At 42.1% G+C, this 25,515-nt stretch overlaps 2 protein-coding genes across 3 annotated transcripts in view; one reads left to right on the forward strand and one right to left on the reverse strand.

Moving 5' to 3' along the window:
• Positions 1–25,515, forward strand: part of Klhl15 (kelch like family member 15) — a 932,444-nt gene that overhangs the window by 265,082 nt on the left and 641,847 nt on the right. The window lies entirely within an intron of this gene.
• LOC127185847 (melanoma-associated antigen D1) lies at positions 1,570–8,551 on the reverse strand. The gene is made up of 13 exons (XM_051142432.1): positions 8,318–8,551; positions 7,705–7,778; positions 6,283–6,981; positions 5,050–5,718; positions 4,897–4,960; positions 4,663–4,742; positions 4,393–4,484; positions 4,075–4,154; positions 3,941–3,983; positions 3,648–3,710; positions 3,057–3,171; positions 1,988–2,373; positions 1,570–1,789 (listed from the first exon to the last, which is right to left on the reverse strand). The coding sequence occupies exons 2-12, from the start codon at positions 7,747–7,749 to the stop codon at positions 1,996–1,998; spliced, it is 2,328 nt and encodes a 775-aa protein (XP_050998389.1). The 5' UTR covers positions 7,750–7,778; positions 8,318–8,551; the 3' UTR covers positions 1,570–1,789; positions 1,988–1,995.

A 25,515-nucleotide genomic window follows, 5' to 3' on the forward strand; every position in this document is an offset into this window, starting at 1 on the left:
GGGTGCTCTGTACCCGAACTGGCTGTTAAGGACATGCATGCTTGAGAGCACCTTCCCACAACGCAAGGCTATTCGCAGGGGCAGCCATCCCAGGTGTCTCCCATCAACCAGCACGCAGAACTTGTAAGAACCACAGCCCAGACCCATAGATTCTCCGGGCTGTGACAATCCCTGCTGAACAGGTCTCAGGCAGATTCACGCATGCCTGAGAAGGGGACCAGGACCAGCAAGGCAGTGCAGGCATAGGGCCCTACATTTCCTGCTACTGCTGGACCTAAGGAAGCCTGGAACACTGTCCCTGGCCATTATTGAGACCTTCTCAAATTGTTTTTGCTCTTTTTTTCCTACCACCCCAAATTTCTGATCCTGCCCTGTTCACCTGCCCAAATATCATAGTTTTAATGTAAGTTATGGTCGAGGCCTAACTTCATTTCCGGTGTGAAAGCCTCAGTAACTGCAGCAGTTCTGGGTCCAGGTCATAGCCAAAGGCTATCTAGCTCTGCTTAGCGTAGTTTTACTGCCTTAATTCCTGTTTTCTAAGCAACGAAGACTCTTCTTTCTCCCTGCAAGAGAGACTATTTTTTTTAATTTCAAAATTTTATTTATTTATTCACTTTACATCCCAATTGTAGGCCCCTCTCTCCTTTCCTCCCGGTCCCACCCTCCCTCCCTCTCCCCCCATCCCCCTTCCCCTACTCTTCAGAAAAGGGAGGCCCAGTCCTACCCACCTCAGCTCAGCAACTTTTTCCCCTGTAGCCTGGAGGGGTAGCCCCACCAGAGGGAAGTGATCAAAAAGCAGGCAGTAGCCGAACATTGGGCTCAGTGTAGGGAGTCTTGTGGAAGAGTGGGGGAATAGAAGGACCTGGAGGTGACAGGAGCTGCACAAGAAGACCAACAGAGCCAACTAACCAGGGCCCAGAGGGGCTTGCTGAGACTGAAGCACCCACCAAGGACCATGCATGGAGTGGACCTAGGCCTCTACACAGATGCAGGCTTCATGTGAGCCCTCTAGTAAGGTTAGTGGGGGGGGCTGTCTCTGAGACTATTTCTTAGAAATATTTTTTTGAAATTATAATTACATTATTTTCCCACTCCCTTTCCTCCCCCACCCCCATATACCTTTCCATGGTTTTTTTTTTTTTTTTTCAAATTCAAGGCCTCTTTTTTTTTTTTTTTTTTTTTTGGTAATCATTGTTACCACTTTTGAGGCCTCTTTCATAAACCCTGTATCTGTGATAATGTTCTGTGGTCCTGTGTCAAAAGGGGATTATGAAGGCTTCTGGAGGGCCAGGCTGCTTTTCCAGAGACTGTAAAGAGGTGATTTATTAGCTCCGCCCTCTTCGGCCAGTGCAGCTATGGGTATTCTTCCTTACTTTATTTATTGTATTTAATGAATAACTATCACACCAGTCCTTAGATCTCACTGACAATTGTGTTCATTCATCCCTCCTTTGGTTCCCAAACCATTAGTTGGCCCGACCCACATTTCCATCTATTGATCTGCCCTTCAGCCTAGAGCCAATGAATATGTTGATCTCTCTCTGGATATACATACAAAAAAGAAGAGGAGCACATTTAATTCACTTTGCAATTTCAACATTTATTTCTGATACCAAAACTTGACAACACACAAGGGAAAAAAAAAAGTAATAGACAGAATAGCAAATAAATTTCTCTTGCATGCCACTCTCAGTCAACAGGATGTGGCTCTCTAGATAGCTGTGTTTTGAAGGAATCTGAGGCTTCAGCCTCACTCAGAGGGAAAACTATTGCAAATGATGAGCAGTATCTGTGAAAATAAGAAAAAGAGAAAATAAACTGTATCAAATAATAAAGAACACAAACACCAATTAGCACTTCTCTGTACTTCCTTTTTCTCCACCATGGGTTTTATATTACTAGTAGCTTAGGAATGTGAATACAAACCCCACTGACCATACAGTCTCCCCAAGAACCCTATCTACTTAATTCAAAGTGATTTACTTACCTGATGATTTACTCAACCCAGAAGAAGCCAATGGCACCGAAGTTGGCGGCGAAGTTGGCAGTGGCAGTACCACTGGGGCCAATGATGGGGCCAGTAAAGGCCTGAGGAAACCTGGAGCGGGCATTCTGGTGGTATCTGGCCCAGAAGGTAAAGGGGATTCTGGACCAAGGATCTCCAAAATCTCCTTCCTCATCCCAGGTCAGCAGCTCAAACTCAATGTCATCCCAGCTCCAGGGGCCAGACACAGCCTCATCTCCAATTCCCATGCGGGTTCTTGCTTCAGCACGGGCCTCTGCCTCCGCTGCAGCAGCATCCAGAGCATCCAAGGCTTCATCTGCAGCTTCCATGAACTGTGCAGTCCAGTCACGAGGGTCTCTCTTCTGAACCTGCAACGAGGAGCAGAAACCCAAACCAAACCTTTTCACAGTAGCTAAGATATATAATCAATGTAAGTGCCCATCAACAGATGACTGGAAAAAGAAAACATTATTATTATAAATAGTCGAATACTATTTAGCCTTTAAAGTGGAAAATTTTACTATTCATGACCATATGGGTGAAGCTGAAGGACATTATAGTAAGTCAATATAAAGGGACCAGTACTGTATTTTACTGATTAGTGAACAATCTAAAACTAGACTCATGGGAGTAGATTAGAATGGCGGTTGCCATTCTAGTGGGATGAGGAATAGGGACATATTCATTAAAGTATGTAACGAGTGAGTTCTAGGTATCTATTATGAAGCAGAATGTCTATAAGTTAATATGTGTGTGTATGTGTGTGTGTGTGTGTGTGTAAACTGCTGAGTTGGCTTTTCTCGTGTGTTCCTGGGTGTATGTGTGTGTACATACATGTGCAAGGCCAGAAGTCAGCCTTGTGTGTTGTTCCTCAGGTACCACTCACCTCATTACTTGAGATAGTGTTTCTCAACAAAGAGGCTCAAATGTGAGGCCCTGTGTGGCACTATTTCCACATTCCCCACACTGGATGCACCACCACACCTAGCTTTTCACACAGGTTCTGGGGATTTGACCCCCCAGATTAGCCTATCACCAGCTCTGCTGTTACCTCTGCAATGAATCTCAGCACTTTCATCTTGCTGGTCTCATGGTAGGAACGGAGGCCCCAGAGGAACTCATATTCAGGAGGGTTGCTGTTGGGCACTCGTCTGTAGTCCAGGTATCTGAGGGGGAAAAAAAGTCTGGTTTATGGGCAGTCTGCAAAAATCAAAACAAAACAAAAACCCTAATAATTCCAGATTTTGAACTTCTTTGAACAGCAACTCTTTTACTCCAGAATCACCCCTAAACAGTCAAGGTACCCACCCTTTAAGAATTGTGTGGGGTCAGAGAAAAGACAATAATCAATTCATCCCTTCTGCTGAAGTTGTTGCTTCAGATTCTTATAATCTTGTCAACAAACCACAGAGAGAGCATAGCCATGATTCCAACATGGCTCACCCTTTCCTGAGAATGTAGACTACAAGAATAGTGGACAGGCCTCACTTACAACTGTGCTGCAGACACCTCCTCCCTCAAAGAGTATATTCAGCAAATACTTGTAATTCTGTGAACCTATGCAGATGTGCTGTAAGGCATATGCTTGGAAAGCCTTTTCTGACACAGACCAAGCAGCGTCAGAATCAGAAGAATCACTTACTTCTGCTTTACAAACTCGTAAGTAAGAAGTTTTCTCAGATCACCAAGGAGGGGATGTCTGACCCTGATGGTAAAAAAAGAAAACAATGATCAGAGAATCTGCCTGAAGAAAGTAAAGCGGGAGGGAGTTCAAGATTGTTTTCCCATCAACCCATGTCGTCATAACCTAGCTATCGCCAAGGCAAACTCCCCCAGGACCACCAAGTTAATGTAATCCTGTAATGTAATATAATCTATCCCCTACTAACAAAGAATAATTCAAACATACAGGAGATGTAAAGAGCCTCATCATACCCAGGACGTAGTCCCATCTTGCGTAGTGCCTCCCAGAGGACAGCTGCAATGGGAAGCAAGAGGAGACAAAGCACAGAAAGTAAGCATGGGAATCAGGCTAGAAGTAACCCCCAGCTGCAAGTCCAGCCACTTACCCTCACTGGCACGGTTGCCATTCATGAAGATAATGCCCAGAATCACTAAGAGGAGGCCCAGCTTGGGTGTGTCTTTGGTCCTAGAGGAGTATAAAAAGAACACACACACACACATACACACATGTATATATATACCCAGTAGCCATTTGCATGAAAATCCCCAGCAAGCTTACCAATTTAGCTTCTCCAGTATTCCTCAGTGGGGATCATTTTGCCCCCACTCTGCCCATGACCTTCTATGTGACTGAATATCAAAACTCTTAGGGACAAAAGCATCACTGAGAAAGGCCATACTCCACCCCTCTTTTCCCATCTTACGTTCCCAGTATGCCAGCCAGGGACTCAGGGGTACTGATGAGAATATACAGATGCTCTTCTTTGTCAATTTCTTTCAGCTGAATTCCAAATTTCTACAGAAGTAAGAAAACAGATTATGAAATTATAGCAGTCAGCATAGCCTACCCCTAGGCAGGCAGTTACCACACTGTAAGCCTTGCCCTTAACTTCCAGTAGTTATCCCATAGACGTGAGACTTTTCACTTCATTCAAGCTTCTCGGGTTTGTTTGTTTGTTTGTTTGTTTGTTTACCTTCTCCAGGACAAAGCAAGCACGTTCAATGATTTCTGGATAAACGTCAGTGTATTCTCGGATGATATCCCTCAGCATTTCTGTAGGAGAGAGGGGGAAACGCCTGGACTGAGCTGGAGCACAGAGTAGCAGCCCCTCTGCCAGCCCTGGGGAGGGTAGCTCAGCCAGGGGCCTCAAGAGTAGAATGGGAGGAGCCGGTTCTGGAAGGGAGGGGACAGAATGAAAAAGGCCTACCTGAGCGCTTGATGGGCACCTTTGTGTAGTCTTTAAGCATCAGGTACTTGACCAACTTATTTGCCTGGGGAGAAAGAATTACGTTTGCAGGCAACCTGGCTGATTATAAATGGAAGGACAACAGCAAAGTCAATGGAGAGCTACAGCACTTACTCTTTCCTGAAGAAGGGCCACATCTCGGGGCTGTGGAGGACCCTGGTTCTGCGAGGCACGAGAGTTGGGGGAGGATCTCAGATTAGGTGAGGGTCGTAAATTCTGCCAGTCAGGTGGGATCGGCCAATCGGCAGGGATCCAGTCAGGTGGAAAAGGCCAGTCACTGGGAAATGACCAGTCAGGGGGCAGTGACCAGTCAGGGGGCAACTGCCAATCTGGAGGACCTTGCCAATCTTGGGGGCTCTGCCAACTGGGGGGAGCCTGCCAACTTTGTGGGGTCTGCCATCCAGGTGAACTCTGCCAGGCCATTGGGTTTGGCCAGACAATTGGGCCAGGCCAGACAATGGGGTTTGGCCAGATCACTGGATTCTGCCAGATCACTGGGTTAGGCCAGATCACTGGATTCTGCCATGCAACTGGGTTCTGCCAAGCTGATGGTGTCTGCCTAGCTGGGGGACTCTGACGTGCTGGTGGGGTCTGCCTGGCTGTCTGGTTTTGCCAGCCCGATGGGTTCTGCCAAGCCAGTGGGGTCTGCCACAGCACATTAGGAGGTGCGCCAGGTGGATTCTGAGTGGTCACTGGAACTGGAGCAGATCGCCAGTTCCCTGAAGCCAGTGAGGGCCGCCTTTGATCCCCACTGCTGTTCTCTTCCATGTTCAAATTATTAATCTGCATCATTAGAGAGAAGAAAATTCCAGGGTCACTATGAATCCTGGGAGGGCATGAAGTATCTTTGAATCCTCACCTATAAGAACCACCTGACCCCTTGCTAGCCATTGGTCACTTTGAGCTTCATCTCCAAACCAGATCAAGAAAAAAAAATGGGGTCCAGGGCTTCATCTCTTTCTGTGTATCTACTGGCACTGCCTGTTATCACCCTGAACTCAAGCCACCTCATTTCTCGCCAACTGCGTTCTCTCTAGCTGCTGAGGTGAATCTTCAAGATCTAATGCTAATTCTGTGTGAGCCTGTCTAGCCTTAAGACCTCACACATGGTGTGTACTGTCAAAATGTAAAATGCCCTCTACACAGGTGGTGCAAATTATCTGTGTCCTTGTATCAACTCACCATCAATCTGTGGACAGTCAGGGGTTAAGATTAAACCTTTACCTCAGCACCCCCTACAACGGAGCCACAATACAGATATATACATGCCCTTTATTGTATTTGGAGTAAATGAAGCTTAAAGAATGGAGTGCACCCAAAGCAAAGTGAAGCTAGCAGGGATCTCACCTTGCGGGTCCTCTTGCCCCGAATTATAGTCCGGGACTCCACATTCTGAGCCTGGGAGCCATCTGCTGATGTCTGTGCTGTTGCACCGTCAGTTTCAGAGATACCTGGGCTGGTCCCTACGTCAGCCATTTTGGCCTGGTTTACATTCTGGGTCTGGGCATCAGCTCCAGGGACCTTAGTGGTGTCATTCCAAGCCTTAGGGGTTGCCTTAGGCTGGTTGTTGCTCATCTCATTGGCACTGGGAGACTGAGAGAAATTGTAGGCGGCACCGGGGCCTGCCTTAGTAGTGGTATTCTGGCCCTTAAAGGCCATTTCAGACTTTTTAGCTGATTTGCCAGTGGCTGCTGCCTGGGAAAAATCAGAGGCAGCATTTGGGCCTTTAGAGGTGGCATTCTGTGACTTAAAGGCCGCCTTAGGCTGGTGCTTGGGCATCTCCTTGGCATTACGTGCCTGAGCAAAATCATGTGGACCCTTCATGGTGGTATTCTGGGCTTTAAAGCCTGTCTTAGGCCTGGCAGCAGCTGCTGAAACCTCAGTATCAGCTACCCCTTTGGCAGTTGGGGGCTGTGAACTCTGGGGACTAGCATTCTGCCCACTGGCAGCTGCTGTGGCCTGGGTAGTGGGTGGAGCCTCGGAGATCTGGATGGCTTCCATCAAGGTCTGCACAAGCAAGGCGCTGTCTTCTACAGAGGCCTCAGCCTGCAAATACAGGAGGGGGGAAATTCAACCTCTGGGCCTTACAAGCCTGATCAGAAGGAGGGGCACGGCGCAGCAGGGAAGCTGTAGCTGTAGACGGGGCTTGGGGCTTCACAGTTCTCAGATCTGGGGGGGGCAGAGGAGGGTCAAAGGGAGGCAGGGCGGGAACAAAACTTAATTAAGGGTAGAGGGGGCAGGGCAAGGTGAGGGACAGTCAGAAGCGGCAGGAGCTGGTGGGAAACATAGTGCAAGCACTGAACCCCAAGTGGGTTTAGAGGCAGAATGGTTAAGCTTGCAGGGGGAACTCAAGACCCGAGGAGGAGGGAGCAATTGAGGAGGATAAGCAGAGAGGGTGGAGGGGGAGTCTCGCGGCGTGGAGAAAGGGAGGGTGGAGGCGAGAGGTTGGGGGATGGGGCGACAGACTGCTCTACACGCGTCAGGGTTATGGAAAAAAAATGGTTCCTTACCCAACCCGCATTCTCTGGGCAGAATGCCCTGACTAACAGGGTCTCCCCTTTCTCTAAGCAGGGACCGATGGCTGAAAAAGGACGCCCCTCCCCCCATTCGATAAACGCTAGAAATTTGAGAGCCAGCGGAGTCTAGGCCGGAAGACTGGCAAAATCAGATCCTGCCGTTTGCGCGGTCAAAGGGGCCTGGGGTGGGGGTGGGGAGTGGGCGTAATCTGTCAGCAGGGAAAATGGAGGAATAGGGGGCGGGGGTTCTCACCTGGAAGCCATGGAGGCCTGCACCGCCGTCCGGTTTCTGAGCCATAGCTCTTGTCTCTCTGGCAAGAGCAGAGCCTAGGGGGGTGTGGGAGAGGAGCTAGGCATTATACTACAGAAGGAAAATACGTAGGGCCGAAATTGTGTGTGGTTTGATTCTGGGGGCGGGTAAGGTGCGGGGTATGGAGAGAAACAGGCCTAATCGGAGCGGGAAAAGTAAACGGGCATCCCAATGGACAATCTAAAATGTCCAGAAGCTGACACGGAAAAGCTTTAAATCCGGGGTCTGGAATCAGATAAGAACCCTGAATGCGGTAGTTTTCGGGGGCGGGGGAGGGTGGGCGTTTAGCGGGAGAGATTCGCTTCTGGAAAGTTGAATTAAGGTTTTGAATCAAGAGGAATCATATAACGGATCAAGGTCGAGAAATCTGAGGATTCTGTAAAGGAATTAAAGATTCAATGAACGGGGGTGCTAAATTAGAAAGGGTCGGGAGCGGGTACGAATCTAGGATCGGGCAATGAAGGGGGTTTCTGAAGCCAAGGTAAAGGGGTTGGGATAAAGGAATGAGGGGGGCGCCGCACCAGGGGCAGATGCCCAGCCTGGGGGCTAATCTCACCTTGCCTCGGACCCCGACCCCAATCCTCTCGCTGCTTCCCTTCTTCACGACTCAGGTTCAGGATGGCTGAGCTCCGCTCCCAGCAGCCGCACTCTCTCCGTGTCCAGGAGAAAATGCCAGCGCGGCAGCACGGACGACCCCGCCTCTCCGCCTAATATACCACCCACCGCCTCAGGAAGCGTCGCGCATGCGCAAAGCCTAGCTGTCCAAATAAGAGTCCCGCTTGCTTTCCCAACAAAAGCTTCATCCTGGAGACCTTGTCGCGCATGTGCACTTCATGGAGATCCCGCCTCTTTGCCAACACACTATCCCACCGCCAACCAGGTTGACAAGTGTACAAAGGTTCCTCCCCTTCTTCTTACGCACCACTCCTCCAACAGATGCGCAGCGCCTTTTGGTCCCACCCCCTTGCCTAACATTCCAGCCCCCTACCTTTATCCGCAATGCGTCTATGCTCAGTCCCTCCCTTTTTCCCAAGGCCTCTCGAGCCAGGTCCGTGGCTCCCTCCCACCCCTTGCTTAGGGCCTGGTAGGTGGGCCCCTGCGGGGGGTCTCTTATTTCGAAACAGGCTAGGCCTCTGCTGAGTTCACCCACTTTGCAACGCAGAAACCTTAAAGGCCAGAAAAAAAATACCTTACGGAGGTTCAAGCATAGCAAGTGTCGGCCAAGGGAATCTATAGATTTCCTCTCACTAGGCGCAGAAAATTAGCTTTTCTTTAGCTTTATTTATTTTTATTTTTATTTTTTTTATTTTTTTGCAGTTTTGGCACGGAATGTGAGGGTGGGTCAGAGAGAGGAGGGAAGAGCAGAGCGTAGGGCAGTGGGATCGATCCTGGAGGTTGTTTTTCTCTCACAGCAGCCCTAGATGATGGATGTCTGTAAACATCCTCATTTTACACACCAGGTAGTTAAAGCATAACCCCACTGCAGGAGCCAGGGCACTGAGCTAGTAACAAACAGAAAAGACAAAATTTGGCACAGCACGGCCGTACACACTGGTAATCCGAACACTCTGGAGACCGAGGCCACGAGTTCCAGGCCAACTCTGCCACTCTGAGACTTAAACAACCAACCAACCAACCACGTGGGGCCTCGATTTTCCTGTCTGCAAAATCTATATTAGTGTTGGCCTGAGAACCGAGGCACTCTTTAATCCTCCATTGGAATGACAAGCTTTCCTCTCCCCAATATCTGTTCCAAGTGAACAAGGCTTGTGTTCTAGGAGGCCTAATATATATGAGAACCCTTTGGGTTCATTGTGCGCTCCCTCTCATTTCCAGGCACTCCCCAGGAGTGAGATCCCAGGCCTTCTCGGTGCCTGTTGGAGCAGCCCCAGCAGTGCAGCATGTAGGCATGTCAGCCTTTCTTGAACAATGAAGTTGGGCTGGGCTTTAGAATTCCAGGATGGGTGCCTGGCCTATCTGTCCTGGGCTGTGTGAGCCCCTGAGAATATCGTCACTTGAGTGGACTTTTCTGAGCCTGGATGACTCACTACACAAAACAGGAATCAAGAGAGAGGGTCGCTTCCAAGGACACACAGCCTGCTGTGCTTCCAAGATGGCTGGAGAGACAAACGCAGGAAGACATCACACAGATACGAAGTGACTCAAACCAAACCCATAGGTTCCCAAAACCCAAGGCAGATCTTAGCGCGTTTCCCATTTATTCTGGCACCGACTCCTCTGTGAAGCCTGCATATGAAAGAAAGCTAATGCTAGGAAGGACTGCAGCATTTAGTCCCCAAGGGCCAACATCAATTCTGCCAGGCTGGATGACTTCCCTCATCTGTTGCATAGCAACCTCCCCTGTCAGCTGCCTGTTGTTCCTCAGCACTTCCTCTGTAAAGTGTCTGCAGTGGGACGTGATCAGACTCAGGAAAGGAGGTCCGAGGTGCCATTTTATGTATTATCTGCTTCCATGTCTGTATCTCCAGTCATGACACAGCCTGGGACTTTCAGACTCATATTCTACTGCCCCCTCCCTCCTCCAGTTGGATATGTCTTGATATTCTCAAAATTATTATATCCAAATTTATTCTCTAATATATATCCTCTTCGCTACTATTCCTTCAGTTATGTTCTTTTTGCCATATGAGATTGGAGACTTCTTTAGAGACATGGAGGGCTGTCTGTTTGATTCATTGCTATATCCTCAGCATGAAAAACAATGCCTAGTACATTTTATATTCTCAATAAATAACTGTTTGATGAATGAATGAATGAATGAATCACAAGCTACCATATTGCTAAAACAAGAAGCCTGAGGGGGATTTTTTTTTTTGCTTGATAAATTCACTTAGACAGAATACATACTCATTACGGAAACAGTCTATATGTGTCCTTGAAGACTGAATTGCTATCTAAGTGCTACTGAAATTAATCGTTTTCTAATCCTCACTGCCTTGAGACAGTGGCTGAGGTTTTTATGCCACCTTCTCACATAGCATTCTAAGCACAGGTACACAGCTTTTATTACATTGATAAGAAAATACACACATGGAAAGTATTTTAAATTGCACTCTTTTGCCTAATACTTGACATTCTTACTTCTGTTATGTCTGAGGTGCATTGTTAGCATGATATTTATATCCTTACGTAATCAAAGGGTCATGATTTTATCATCTGGCAAGAACTAAGGATGTACACCTTTTTTTGCATCTGCTTTTTCTTATCAAAAATCTACCCCCGAGTCATTATTTTTTTAAAAAAATGTTTAACATTCGTTTTTGTTTATGGTTCTTCATGTTGTAACAGGGATCCTGGTGTTAGCTGAGTTTATTATGTGGGACAGACAAAGGACTGACTTACTGACCAGGAAAGACAAAAGCCTGAAATGCAGGAAAAGCTTTACTGAGGCAGGCTTACAGGCTACTTACTTCCTTGGGACCAGGAGGGGAAACCAGGAGGTGAGGGTCTGAGAGGCAGGACATGACTCTAGATAGGTGTTCTTTATAAAACCCTGGGTTCTCCCAGTTTTCTTGTTTCTCGTCCAGATGTTTGTCCCTGAGAAGGCTTGTCTTTTTAACTTTTCCTCAATGCATATGTAGTGTTGTCTCTCCCTGTTTACGCACATGCTGCCTTGTGGATGCCAGAAGGGACAGTTGTGCTCCCTGGAGCTGGAGTTACAGAGGTGGTTGTGTGCCACCTGGTGTGGGTGCTGGGAACTGAACTTACATTGGTCAAAAAGCGCTGTCCCATCTCTAGCCCCTAGTGTGTGTGTGTGTGTGTGTGTGTGTGTGTGTGTGTGTGTGTGTGTGCAAACAGATTTCCATTTCTTTGAGTTAAATGTACAACAGTGTGATTTATGGGTGTTATAGTAAGTATGTGTTAGTTTTACAAGAAACTGCAGACCTTTCCTAGAGTGGCTGAACAGTTTTACGTTCCATTAACCACATATAAGTGGTCCAATTTCTACAAATCTTTGGTGGCATCTGTAGTCAGAATTTTCGGCAATAGTGTGTAATAATAGCTCACCATGGCTTTAATGTCCATTTACCAATGGTTAACTATATGGAATATAATTTTGTGTGATAATTTTAAACCCATATCTCCTTTTGAAATAAAATGTCTTTGTATACTTTTTGTTCATTTGTTATGTGGGCTGTTTTATTGCTTCTATAAAATATGCTGCATCTTGCTGAGAGCACTGCATTCCTATAAAAGGCTTCGTATGGCTATGCACACCTGTTGTGGGCATGGAGACATGAGGATTGCTGGGTCCTTCTCTCTGGCAGCCAAGCTGCAGGTCCAGTGAAAGACTTCTTCCAGGAATAAACCAGAAAGCACCTGACAGCCTCCTTTGGTCTCTTTGAGTACATGGATATGTGTGCCTACACACAAACGTACACATAAACCACACACATTTGCCATGCTTACACACACACACACACACACACACACACACACACACACACACAGATACACAAAAATAAGGAGCCAATTCATTTAAAATTTGAATATTTTCTAGTTTAGACATGAGTCCTTTGTCAGATATGTGGTTTGCATTTTCTCAGTTTATAGCTTATCTTCTTCTCATTAAAATTTTTAATTTTTTAATATTTACATGTGTGTGTGTGTGTGTGTGTGTGTGTGAAGGTGCCATGGGTGCTGGAAGAGGATTTCTCATTCCTTAAAGCTGTAGACACAGATGGTTCACATGGGTGCCGGAGACCAAACCTGACTCCTCCTGAAGAGCAACAAACACTTTTAACTACTGAGCCATTTCTCATGGCCCTCCCTTTTATTCTCTTATTAGAGCCTTTTTCAAAGAAAAAATTTGAATCTTGCTGAAGGCCAGTCAGTTGATAATTTTTAAAGGGTTGTAGATTTCTGTGTATAGTACTACATGTGTATAATTCCAGTATTCTGGAGGGTGAGATTGGAGAAGTGAAAAATCCGAGGCTAGCTAGGGCTACATAGTGAGACAAACAAACAAAAGTAAACAGAAGACGGTTGTTTGGGGCTCCTTAAAAATATCTAGGATATGAAGACTTCTTCCTTTTTTCTATATTTATGTGACGCTAAAGGACATATTCCATCCTATGTCATTGTTCTGTTTAGTCACCTATCAATATCACAGCCTAATTACCACAAATTAAGTAGAATAATTTCTCTCAGTTTACTTTTCTTTGCCAAAATTATGTTATTATTCTATTCTTTTATAATTTTCATATTTTTTCGAAAATATTGCCAATATTTAAAAACCACCTTGCTTGACTTTTGATAGGATTTTCACTCAAACTGTGTATCAATTTAGAGAAGATGTTTTAATTATTCAATTCTTCTAATCCATAACCCATTTATTATGTTCTCTTTTCATTTCTATATTAAGATTTTGTTGGATATTACCATAGAAGTCCTCTACCTATGATTAACATTTCACACTGTAGTATTATAAATACTATTCTATCATTAGTTTTGATTTCCACAAGTTCATTGCATATATGTATATATATGGATATAATTACATGCACACACACATGCACACATGTAATTTCATGGCAATGTGAATAAGAAAGCAGGCAAAGTGCTATCTTATTTACAATTTACATTATTTATATATTTATTTAGATTTTTCAAGACAGGGTCACTCTGTGTAGCCCCCGGCTGTCCTGGAGTTCACTCTGTAGACTAGGTTGGTCTCGAACTCACAGAGAGCCACCTGCTTCTGCCTTGTGAATGCTGGTATTAAAGGTTGTGAATGCTGGGATTAAAGGTGTGTGCCACCACAGCCCAGTTTACAACTTTCATTACTGTTGTTAATCTATAATTATATCAAATGCATTTGAGCAATGACTTAAATAAATATCAGTGAACATTCCAGTAATAAGTAAAGGTTATCAGAAGAGATGAGGAGAAGAAACCTGCAAGTAGACTCTCAATGTCCAAAGTTGGGATGCTTTTTTTCTATCTTATTAGATGATCTTATCATATGTTCTTAAGATACTTTCAATACAGAATTCATATTTCATATGTCTATGAAATCTATGTATATCATCAGATATTTGTAATATGACTAGAGACCATATGTGTTCTTGATGTGAAAATTTAAACTTTGAGAAACAGAGAATATTGATTTTTAATTAACTAATTAATTAATGTACATGGATTCATAAAAGTAATCACAAAAATGTGTAACATGCCCATATTAAATTCTATGAAACAGAAAACATCTGGAAAATATGAAGAAATTTTTCTTTTTTAAATTGAAAATAGTTTTTTCTTTTTTCTTTTTTTTATTAATTTATTCTTGTTACATCTCAATGGTTATCCCATTCCTTGTATCCTCCCATTCTTCCCTCCCTCACATTTTCCCCTTATTCCCCTCCCCTATGACTGTTCCTGAGGGGGATTACCTCCCCCTGTATATGCTCATAGGGTATCAAGTCTCTTCTTGGTAACCTGCTGTCCTTCCTCTGAGTGCCACCAGGTCTCCCCATCCAGGGGACATGGTCAAATGTGAGGCACCAGAGTACGTGAGAAAGTCATATCCCACTTTCCACTCAAGTGTGGAGACTGTTCTGACCATTGGCTAGATCTGGGTAGGGGTTACTATTGCTTTATAGTACAGTTTGAGATCAGGTATGGAGATTCCTCCGGATCACCTTTTATTGTACAAGATTGTTTTAGCTATTCTGGGTTTTTTGTTTTTCCATATGAAGTTCAAAATTGAACTTTCAATGTCTTTAAAAAATTGTGTAGGTATTCTGATAGGGATTGCACTGAATCTGTAGATTGCTTTTGGTAGGATGGCCATTTTTACTATGTTAATTCTCCTGATCCATGAGCAAGGAAGATCATTCCATCTTCTCATGTCATCTTCAATCTCTTTCTTCAAAGTTTTGAAATTTTTCTCAAATAAGTCCTTCACTTGCTTAGTTAGAGTAACTCCTAAATATTTTATATTGCTTGTGGCTAATGTGAAGGGTGTGGTTTTCCTAATTTCTTCCTCTGCAAGCTTGTCATTTGTGTATAGAAAGGCTACTGACTTTTTTGAGTTAATTTTGTATCCAGCCAATTTGCTGAAGGTGTTTGTCAGCTGTAGGAGTTCTCTGGTGGAATTTTGAGGGTCACTTATGTACACTATCATATCATCTGCAAAGAGGGATAATTTGACTTCCTCCTTTCCCATTTGGATACCCTTGATCTCCTTTTGTTGTCTTATTTCTCTGGCTAGAACTTCGGGTACTATATTGAAGAGACATGGAGAGAGTGGGCAGCCTTGCCTTGTTCCCGATTTTAGAGGTATTTCCTTGAGTATCTCACCATTTACTTTGATTTTGGCTATTGGCTTGCTGTATATAGCCTTTATTTTGTTGAGGAAAGTGCCTTGTATCCCTGATCTCTCTAAAACTTTAAACATGAATGGGTGTTGGATTTTATCAAATGCTTTCTCTGCATCCAAGGAGATGATCATGTGGTTTTTTATTTTCAGTTTGTTTATATGGTGGATTACATCGATGGATTTCCGTATATTAAACCATCCCTGCATGCTTGGAATGAAGCCTACTTGGTCATGATGAATGATATCTTTGATGTGTTCTTGTATTCGTTTTGCAAGTATTTTATTTAGTATTTTTGCATCTATGTTCATAAGAGAAATTGGTCTGAAATTCTCTTTCTTTGTTGAGTCTTTGTGAGGTTTAGGTATCAATGAGACTATGGCCTCATAGAATGAATTTGGTAATGTTCCATCCATTTCTATCTTTTGGAGTAGCTTGAAGAGTATCGGTATTAGCTCACCCTTGAAGGTCTGGTAGAATTCTGCACTGAAACCATCTGGCCCTGGGCTTTTTTTTTGGTTAGGAGACTATCAATGATTGCTTCTATTTCTGTAGGACAAATGGGACTATTTAGCTTGTTTATCTGTTCTTCACTCAACTTTGGCAAGTGAAATTGATCAAGAAAATCGTCCATTTCCCTTAGATTTTCAAATTTTGTGGCATATATGCCTTCGAAGTAGGATCTTATGATTCTTTGTATTTCTTCAGTGTCTGTTGTTATGTCTCCCTTTTCATTTCTGATTTTGTTGATTTCAATACTGTCTCTCTGCCTTTTGAAAATAGTTTTTTTCGAACAATACATTTTGATTATGTTTCCTTCTCCCCAACTCCTCCACCCACCCAGATTCACACCCTTTCTCTTTAGAAGAGGAAGAAGGTAATAAAATAAAATAAGATAAAATAAAAAGAATCAAATCAGAACAGGACAAAACAAACAAACAGTAAAAAGCAACAAATAGCACAAGAAACAAATACAGACACAGAGACACATATGTTTGCACACTCAGAAATTCCATAATAAATACAAAACAGGAAACCATAGTATATATGTAAGAGACATGTAAGGTTAAAAAAAAAAGCCCAGAAATTCACTATGAGTCAAAAGATCCTCCAAAAATACCGTTGAGTTTGTTTTGTATTGCCTATCTACTGCTGGGCTTGAGGCCTGCCCTTAAGTGTGGTTAGTATACCTAGTGAGACTCTGATGAAGGAAACTAGCTTTTCCTTTACTAGTGGTTGTCAACAGAAGATAGCTTTTGAGTTAAGATGGGGCCTGTGCCCACTTCTCCTCAGTTATTTAACTCAATCATCATATGTATACACATGCACAATTTTAAATAATATATTTCATTCAATACTTTTTTAAAATCACAATTACAATTATTTTGATATAGCATATTTTTCTGCCAAATTCCTTTTTCTAAGCAACTCAGAAAAGAATTTTTAGGGACTAAAGTATTTATAATTAGACTTATTTATAAATTCTTTATTTGGAAAAATGTAAACCATCACATTCTTTTCTACTATTAGTTCATTGTTTTTAATGCTAGAGATAGCCTTTGCTATCCAAAAGCCAAATAAATATTTTGTTCTTTTTCTGGAAGTAATTCAGAAATGTATACTTAATATCTAAAATTATGTATTCTTTCCCAGTTATTTACCTTTGAAAACTATGCAGTAAGTGGAGACTTACTTACATTCCAACTTTGTGCATTGAGAGTCTACTTGCAGGTCTTCCTTCCTCTCCTTGTCTCTTCTGATAACCTTTGTTTATTAGTGGACTGTTCACCGATGTTTATTTAAGTCATTGCCCAAATGCATTTGATATAATTATAACTTACATAAAATGATATAAATCATAAATAAGCTCACTTTTCCTGCTTTTTTCATATTGCCACAGAAATTACATATAATTACACACACACACACACACACACACACACACACACATACACACACAGTGAACTCGTGGAAACCAAAATTAATGATAGAACAGCATTTATAATGACCAAAGTGACTAAGATATTTGTATGTCTCTAATGACAGAAGCAAGCTTTTATTTCAATATTAAAAACACAATTTTAGTAAAATATTGAAAGAAATTTTTACAGTTTCCGCAGAGTTTTGGTTTAAACCACATACCTTTTTTTTTTTTTTTTTTTTTTTTTAAAGAACCAGTTATTTTCATGTTTTTGTTTCTTTTTTATACTACTAGTTTTTATTAGGCAATATTAAACTTATGAACTGATTTATTTTACTCTTCCCCCATGTATTTATTTATTTAATCATTTTACAGCTGGATCTCAGCTTCCCTCCCTCCTCTCCTCCTATTCTGACCCTCACAACCCCCCCCTTTTCCACCTCTCATTCTCAGAGAAGGGTAGGCCCTCAAAGAGTACCAATTCACCCTGGTACCTCAAGTTGCAGCAGGACTAAATGCATCATCTTCCACTGAGGCATGACAAGGCAGCCCAGCTAAGGGAAAGGGATCCAAAGGTAGGCAACAGAATCAGAGGTAGACCCCTACTCCAATTCTTGGGGAACCAACATGTTGACCAGGTTGCACAACTGCCACATATGTGTAGGGGGCCTAGGTCCAGCCCATGCAGGCTCTTTGGTTGGTGGTTCAGTCTCTGTGAGCACTCATGGAACCAGGTTAATATACTCTGTAAGTCTTCTTGTGGTATCCTTGACCCCTCCAAACACCCTGTATTCTTCTTCCCACTCTTCCACAGAACTCCTTGAGCATTGCCTAATGTTTGGCTGTGGGTCTCTGCATCTGTTTCCATCAGCTGCTGGATGAAGCCTCTCAGAGGACAGTTATGCTAGACTCCTGTCTGCAAGCACAGCAGAGTAACATTAATAGTGTCACAGGTTGGCTCTCTCCCATGGTGTGGGTCTCAAGTTGGGCCAGTCATTGATTTGCCATTCCCTCAATGTCATTCTATTTTTATCCCTAAACTTCTTGCAGGTGAAACAAAATTTGGGTGGAAGGTTTTATGGGTGGATTGGTGTCCCCCTCCCTCTGCTGGAATTCCCCTCTGGCTACAAGAGGTGGTAACTTCAGGCTCCATATCCCCTGCTGCTAAGAGTCTCAGCTAGGGTCATCCTCATAGACTTCTGGGAGCCTCCTCTGTCCCAGAGATGCTCCCCAACACTTTCTGTTCTCCCTCCTGGTTCTTCCCCTCCCCTCTTCCCATACTTTAAAGATGGACTATAAAAAGTGTAAGAAGCTTGACAGAGAAAAGGAATCTAATACTTTTTAATGCAGAAATCTGTTGTATGTACAGTATTACTACTTGTATTACTCAGTGTTCTCTAAAGGTACAGAACTGAGAATGAGTATATATATATATATATATATATATATATATATATATATATATATATATATATATATATGAAAAGGGGACTTATTAGACTGGCTTACAAAATGTATCTTGGTAGTTCAATAAATAGCTGTCTTATGACAGAAAAGCTTAAATCCAGTAGTTGTTTAAACCATGGAACTTAGTCGCTATACAGCTGGTACTAGAATTCTGACAGATGTCCAGGGAGCTGCTGCTTTTTGGTCTAGAATGAAATCCTGAAGAAGTTGGATTTTTAATACTGGCGGCATCAACCAGATAGATGCACTTGCCACAAGAGGGCAAACAGGCAAAAATCAATCTCCTTCCCTATAGTTTTATGTGGGCTGTAGCCACAAGATGGCGCCCAAATTTAGGGTGTGTCTTCCTGCTTCAGTCTGAAAAAAATCAGTCTCAAGAGTGATCAACAGATTTGGTTTTAGCTGATTCCAAATGTAGTCAAATTGACAACCAAGATTAGCCATCACACCACTTATAATAAGAATGCTACCAGGGAGAAAGGTTTTGAGTGCAATGACTAAGAAAAGGCCCAGCTAAGTGCTTGTTATAGGCACAAATTCCTTAAGAGAAAGACTATAGCAGCATAATTTATATGACTAGAGCTTTTGCAATGTTTCAAGGTTTGTGAGACACAAGGGAGTTTCTGATGGGAAGTCTTTTATGTATGATAAATGTCTAAAAAGCTTTTGTCGACAGTCAAAGCTGAATCCTGAGCTTAGAGTTAAAAGAATAACTACACATATAATGAACACAAAGACATCTTCAGTCATGATACCAGTCATACTTGATATCCAATGACTCACTCCTGAGAATTTTTTTTTTGTTCATTATATCTATAAGATGTGAGAAGCCTTCACATTTTCTTTCAACCTTAGACATTTCATAGAAGAGATTTTCTAGAGCAGTAGAAATTGTAGTTAGTGGCCAAGCTTTTTCAACAACACAACAATATATGATGATCAGAAGCACTGAGTGTATTGGCTGTGAGAAAGGCTTCAGAATAAACTTAGACTTTTTTAGGCATGAGAGGCTTTGGAGAAATAGCCTTTTCTCCTAACGCATGAGCAAAAGCACTCACATCCAATGGAAAGAAACCGCAGTAATGAATATGGGAAAGAGCTTCTGGAGACATTTATCTTAATGGGACACCACAAAATTCATAGAACTAAACAGATCCTTTAAATGTATTCAGTATAATAATGCTTTTACCTAGATCAAATTATATTAATCATTGGAAAATCTTTTTCAATGACTACATAAGAACCTTTACACAGAAATCAATCCTTGCTCATCATCTGCAAATTCCTAATGGGGAAAAACATTGTGCTTGTAATGAATAAGCTTTCAATTAGAGAATGAATTTTATCCATCATCAAAGGATTCATAAAGACGAGACCCATTTTGTATGTAAAATGATGCATATACTGTCAACAGTATTTCAGCTTTATTTGACACCAGTGAGTCTATACTAGGAAAAAAATCTTTTACACATAGCAAGTATAAAAAGTACTTCAGTCTGAAGCGTAATCTTTGTCAACATCAGACAAAACAGTGACAAAAGTCATATTACTATTATGGCAGTGATATGGTACTATTTTGAGAAAGTCAGACTTTGGTAAAAAATGATAAACTCCACATAAAAATCTAATTTTAATATTTTTGTTTTTTAAAAAAAGATTTATTTATTTATTTATTATATTTACTATGTTCTGGCTGCATATATGTCTGCTCGCCAGAAGAGGGCGCACCAGATCTTATCACAGATGGTTGTTAGCCACCATGTGGTTGCTGGAAACCAAACTCAGGACCTCTGGAAGAGCGGACAGTGCTCTTAACCTCTGAGCCGTCTCTTCAGCCCTATTTTTGTTTTTTTTTGTTTTTTTTTTTGTTTTGTTTTTTTTGTTTTTTTTTTTGAGATAGGGTTTCTCTGTGTAACAGCCCTGCCGGTCCTGGAATTCGGTCTGTAGACCAGGCTGGCCTCCAAATCACAGAGACCCACCTGCCTTTGCCTCTTGAGTGCTGGGATTAAAGGTGTGTACCACCACTCCCAGCTAATTATAATATTTTTATTCATTTTATGTACTTATATACTCACCCAAGTGTCAAGCACTGTAGTATCACTAAAAAGTTTGTTCTCATAAAAAATCTTATATCGCTGTTCGTTGCATATGAAAGAACAGACTCAGAAAATCATAAGGTGTAACTATTTTTCCAAGATTCTGTCACTGGACGAGCAGGATCCTAAGGTAGTTTAAATATTCTAGGTTTATAGTAGCAACGTGTGTTACAAACACAGGGGCGTGTTAGTAATTCATTCAAAAAATCAGAGTCACTCGTTTTCTTCCACGCATGCTTTGGAACATCATACTGAGTGTCCAAAACACAATTAAAAGTTAGTCTCTTCCCTGAAAACATTTCCTACTAACTCAAGCTTATTGACTCCTTTGATATGCTTACACACCAAACTTCACAGCCCCCTTTCACCAGAGGAGTCACATGGACTGAAGCCAGATACTAGCACAAGACTTTTTGTCTGACATTGCCTTTTCAGGTCAAGGTAGGTGATCCTTTTCCTTTTACTAAGCCTTTATTACAGCCTAAAATATAATAGACAAACACACTCTGATTATATTTTGGTATTTTTTCATGTAATTGTTTAGGTGCCATTTTGTTTGCTGGCCAGCTGTTAGTCCATGCCTATGAGTTAGCATATTTGTTATCCACCTATAAATAAATGCTGTGTGGTAACGTAACATTATAAGTCCCTGAAAAGGGGATTAATTCAGATTGGCTGGGCTGGAGAGATGGCTCAGCGGTTAAGAGCACGAACTGTTCTTTCAGAGGTCTGAGTTCGATTCCCAGAAACCACATGGTGGCTCACAATCATCTATAATGAGATCTGGTGCCCTCTTCTGGCCTGTTGGTGTATATGCAGGCAGAGCACTGTATACATAAAAGGAGTCTTAAAAATTATTTTTTTGGCCTGTAAGAAGACAAGAGTATATAATTAGTCCCAATTCTTTTTAATTAGTAAGATATAACTATTTCATTTTGAAATGGAATTTATTTTATGTTTATGTGTGTTTTATCTGTCTGTCTATATGTATGTGTGCCATGTGCATGCAGATCCTGTAGAGGTTGGAAAAGAATATTGAAACCCCTATAACTGTAGTTACAGACAATTGTGAGCCACCATGTGGAGCTGAGAATTGAATCCAGGCCCTCTGGAAGAGCAATACATTCTCTTAACTGTTGAGCTATCTTTCCAGCCCTAAGATGTAAATATTACTAACAAATTATTTTAAATTTATGAAAAAAGTTAACTTGACATTACATAAACAAGTCATCAGATGCTTTAAGTTATATGGAAAAACTTTTAACCAATAAAAATCTAAATTTTAATATCACTCCTGGACTCTCCTGTCCAGCATGCAACACTGGATTTTTTCCTTGTTCCTTGGTCCTCTAGAAAATATAGCCATTTAATGTATTATTCAGTTCTTCTGTGAGACAAGTGTCTTTTGTATCCCAAACTATGATAATAGGGTTAATAAACAAAGCTCTGTAGCCCTCTGTGCATTTTATCTCCAATTTTTTTCCTTGTTTACAAGATAGTTCACTTAAGGTCATTGAAAGCTGTATCATCATGGCCAGCTTTTGCTAAAATGTAGCATTCAATAACTCCCAAATATTTGTGAGGCGGTGAGAAGAATATGTGAAAGAGCCTTTAAAAAAATCCAAAAGGCAATAGAGTCTGTTCAAATCTGACAAGAACAAGAACATGAATGACAATTTAAAAATGCATGGAAAAGTAACCTTAGGTTGGACTATATCACAAAATGTAATTTGAATTAAATTCAATTTTTGTAAATGGATAAAATTGTTTATGCTATCTCCTACTATTAAGAGAGAAAATAAAATGACAGGAACCAATAATGTTTAGAGTATATAAATATAAGAGCACATTTTCTGTAACGAAAGCATGAAAAAGAAAATACTTCAGGTTAAAGAAAAAGATATTTGGTGGTTCTTTTGTCCAAAAATAAAAGATTATTTTTAAAGGGGGTAAAACAAAAGCAAAATAGTTAAGCATGTTCCAGAGGTTCTGAGTAAGTTACAAAAGGGCTTATAAAAAATGAGACTTGACTGCACTTCACCTTGGGTAACATCACAAGTCTTTCTATGATCTCAGTGCCATGGCCTGGATTTTTAACACGTTCTGCGGCAGAGCAGTGCTGATCGAGAATGTGGCGTCATTCCGAGGAACAACTACTCAGGACTTCAACCAGCTCAATGAATTGCAATGTCACTTTCCCAGGTGCTGGTGGTTCTTGGCTTCCCTTGCAAGCAATTTGGACATCAGGAGAATTGTCAGAATGAGGAGACCCTGAACAGCCTCATGTATGTCCACCCTGGGGGTGAGTAGCAGTCCACCTTCAGTCTTACTCAAAAGTTAGAGGTCAGTGGACAGAATGAGCTCCTCTCTTTGCCTATCTGAAAGACAAGCTGCCCTACCCTTATGACGACCCCGTTCTCCCCCATAGTCATTTCCAAGCTCATCATGAGGAGTCAGGCGCCCCCCTCAGGTGGATCCTGGAACTTCCTCATAGGGCCAGAAGGGGAGCCCTCCTTCCAAACTATCAAGTTAAAACTGACATCAAAAGTCTCACTTATATCTGGACACTAGGCCAAGAGGCATGTCCCATGAAAGTTTTCACTTACCAGGAAAGTGGGACAGAGGGGAAGACTTCCTATTGGGACTTTAGGTGAGAGAAACAAGGGAGAATGGAGAAATAGAAAGATCCAGAGGGTCCTAGAAACCTACAAGAAGAACATATGACGGGTAGATTTGGGCCCAGGGGTCCCGCTCAAACTATGGCACCAGCCAAGGACAATACAGGCCGTAAACTTCGAACTTTTACCCAGATCTAGCCAATGGACAGGACATTCTCCACAGTTGAGTGGAGAGTGGGGACTGACTTTTGCATGAACTCTGGTCCCCCATATCTGACCATGTCCCCTGGATGGGGAGGCCTGGTGGCACTCAGAGGAAGGACAGCAGGCTACCAAGAAGAGACCTGATACCCTATGAGCATATACAGGCGGAGGAGGTCCCCTTCAGTCACAATCATAGGGGAGGGGGGATAAGGGGAAAATGAGAGGGAGGGAGGAATGGGAGGATACAAGGGATGGGATAACCATTGAGATGTAATATGAATAAATTAATAAAATATATTTAAAAAGTCTCTTCAAAGTTGCCATTTAGATATGGGTGGCTTGTCCTATGGATTTTCCAGTTTCCAGTCCCCAAGCATTCTTCCTCTGGACTCAGTACACCCTCAGGAGACACGGGGAGACTGAGGTGTTCCTTTACCGAAGTGTCCCCTTCTCTGAAGCACCTTGCTTTCCCTGTCTACCTGTTTCCTTTAGCTCCATCAAAGCTCTTGAGGAATTCACTTGGGGTTCTAAGTCTGGGGTAGGCCTTGGGCCTTCACAGAACGATGGCATCTTCCTAAAGCCTTATGGGAGATGGCTGAGATACTGTGAAGGGACCAGAGCCAGACTGCTTTAGAATCCAATAAAGAGTGGGTGTGGAAAAAGACTTTTAAAAATGGTAAACTTACTATACTTTAAAAAATAAATCTAAGGTCAGGTATTAGGAAGGAAGTACAAAATCAAACAAAACACTTTAAGTTAACTTTTAAATTTGATGTTTGAGTTTTAAATAACAAGGATAAATGGAAAGAACCCCCAGACTCAGGGGAAAGATTCCAGGCAAGAGAATAAGCTCAGTTCATACAATTGCTTTAGTCTTTGGGAATGATGTATTTTTTTCAGGCAGATAATAGACTGGGTGCCTTAGAAAAGGCACAGGCTAAAGAGATTTTAAAGGGGCAATGTTTACCACAGGCTATTAGAAACCAAGGTACTGGGAGGCTAATAAGGGATGATCATCAGGTGTCTCATAAGTCCTGACTGTGGCTGATAAAAATGTTAACTTTTAATATGGGAGCTTAGTTCTCTATATTAGTTGACAACCAAGGGTCATTTCATAAACAAATTCATGTAATAATCTGTGCTTGTGAGACTCATCAAAACTCCAAAATTCTTATTTTTATATGTTTTAGTCTTGGAGATTCTGATTAGCTAAGATAGGCTATTTTCAATCTGTAACAGCATATAAAATTGTTTTCGAGTACATACAGACAAGGTATGTGTTCGTTATCAGGTGACTCATGATAAAAGAGATGTATTAGGGTTCTCTAGGGGGAACAGACGTGAAGAGAATGGATATCTATTAAAAGGGGAGTTGTTGGATTGGTTTCTATGATATGGTCTGGATTGTCCAACATTAGCTACCTCCACATTGGAGAAACTATGAACCATTAGATGCTCAGTCTACAAGCCTGGATGCCTCAGCATTCTCAGTCTGACACTGAAGGGCTGAAGGATTCTTAGACATGCTTGTCTTCAGTCCACAATGGAAGGCTGAAGAAGCTGGGTTCTAACATCAGTGAATGAGAGCAACAGCAGCAGCAACATGGCGGCTGAACTTACAGTATAGAATAGTGGTTCCCAACATTCCTAATGCTGCGAATCTTTACTACAGTCTCTCATGTTATGGTGATTCCCCAACCATAAAACTGTGTCATTACTACTTCATAACTGCACTTTTGCTACTGTTATGAATCATAATGTAAATTTCTGACAGGAGACCCACAGGTTGAGAACCAGTGGTGTATATGAACTTGCCAGTAGCTATAGAAAGGCAAACAGGCCACTGCAGGAATGTGCCACCTACACTAAGGGTAAGTCTTCCCACTTTAGTTAATATAATTTTGAAAATGCCTTAACAGTATGCTTTGCAGTTAATTTACTGTAGCTAATCCCTCACGTGTGTGTCTAAAGGCTTGCCGCTAGGGAGAGTCCAGCTCTTGTCAAGTTGAAAATTGCTGTTTTGGTGATAATTTTACTAAATCATTTGCTATGTGCTTTCTTTTATACCTGCTTTGATGTTATGACTTCTTGTTTCTTAGTTGAATTTCAGT

Source organism: Acomys russatus, chromosome X (assembly GCF_903995435.1).
Source record: "Acomys russatus chromosome X, mAcoRus1.1, whole genome shotgun sequence".
Lineage (NCBI taxonomy): Eukaryota > Metazoa > Chordata > Mammalia > Rodentia > Muridae > Acomys > Acomys russatus.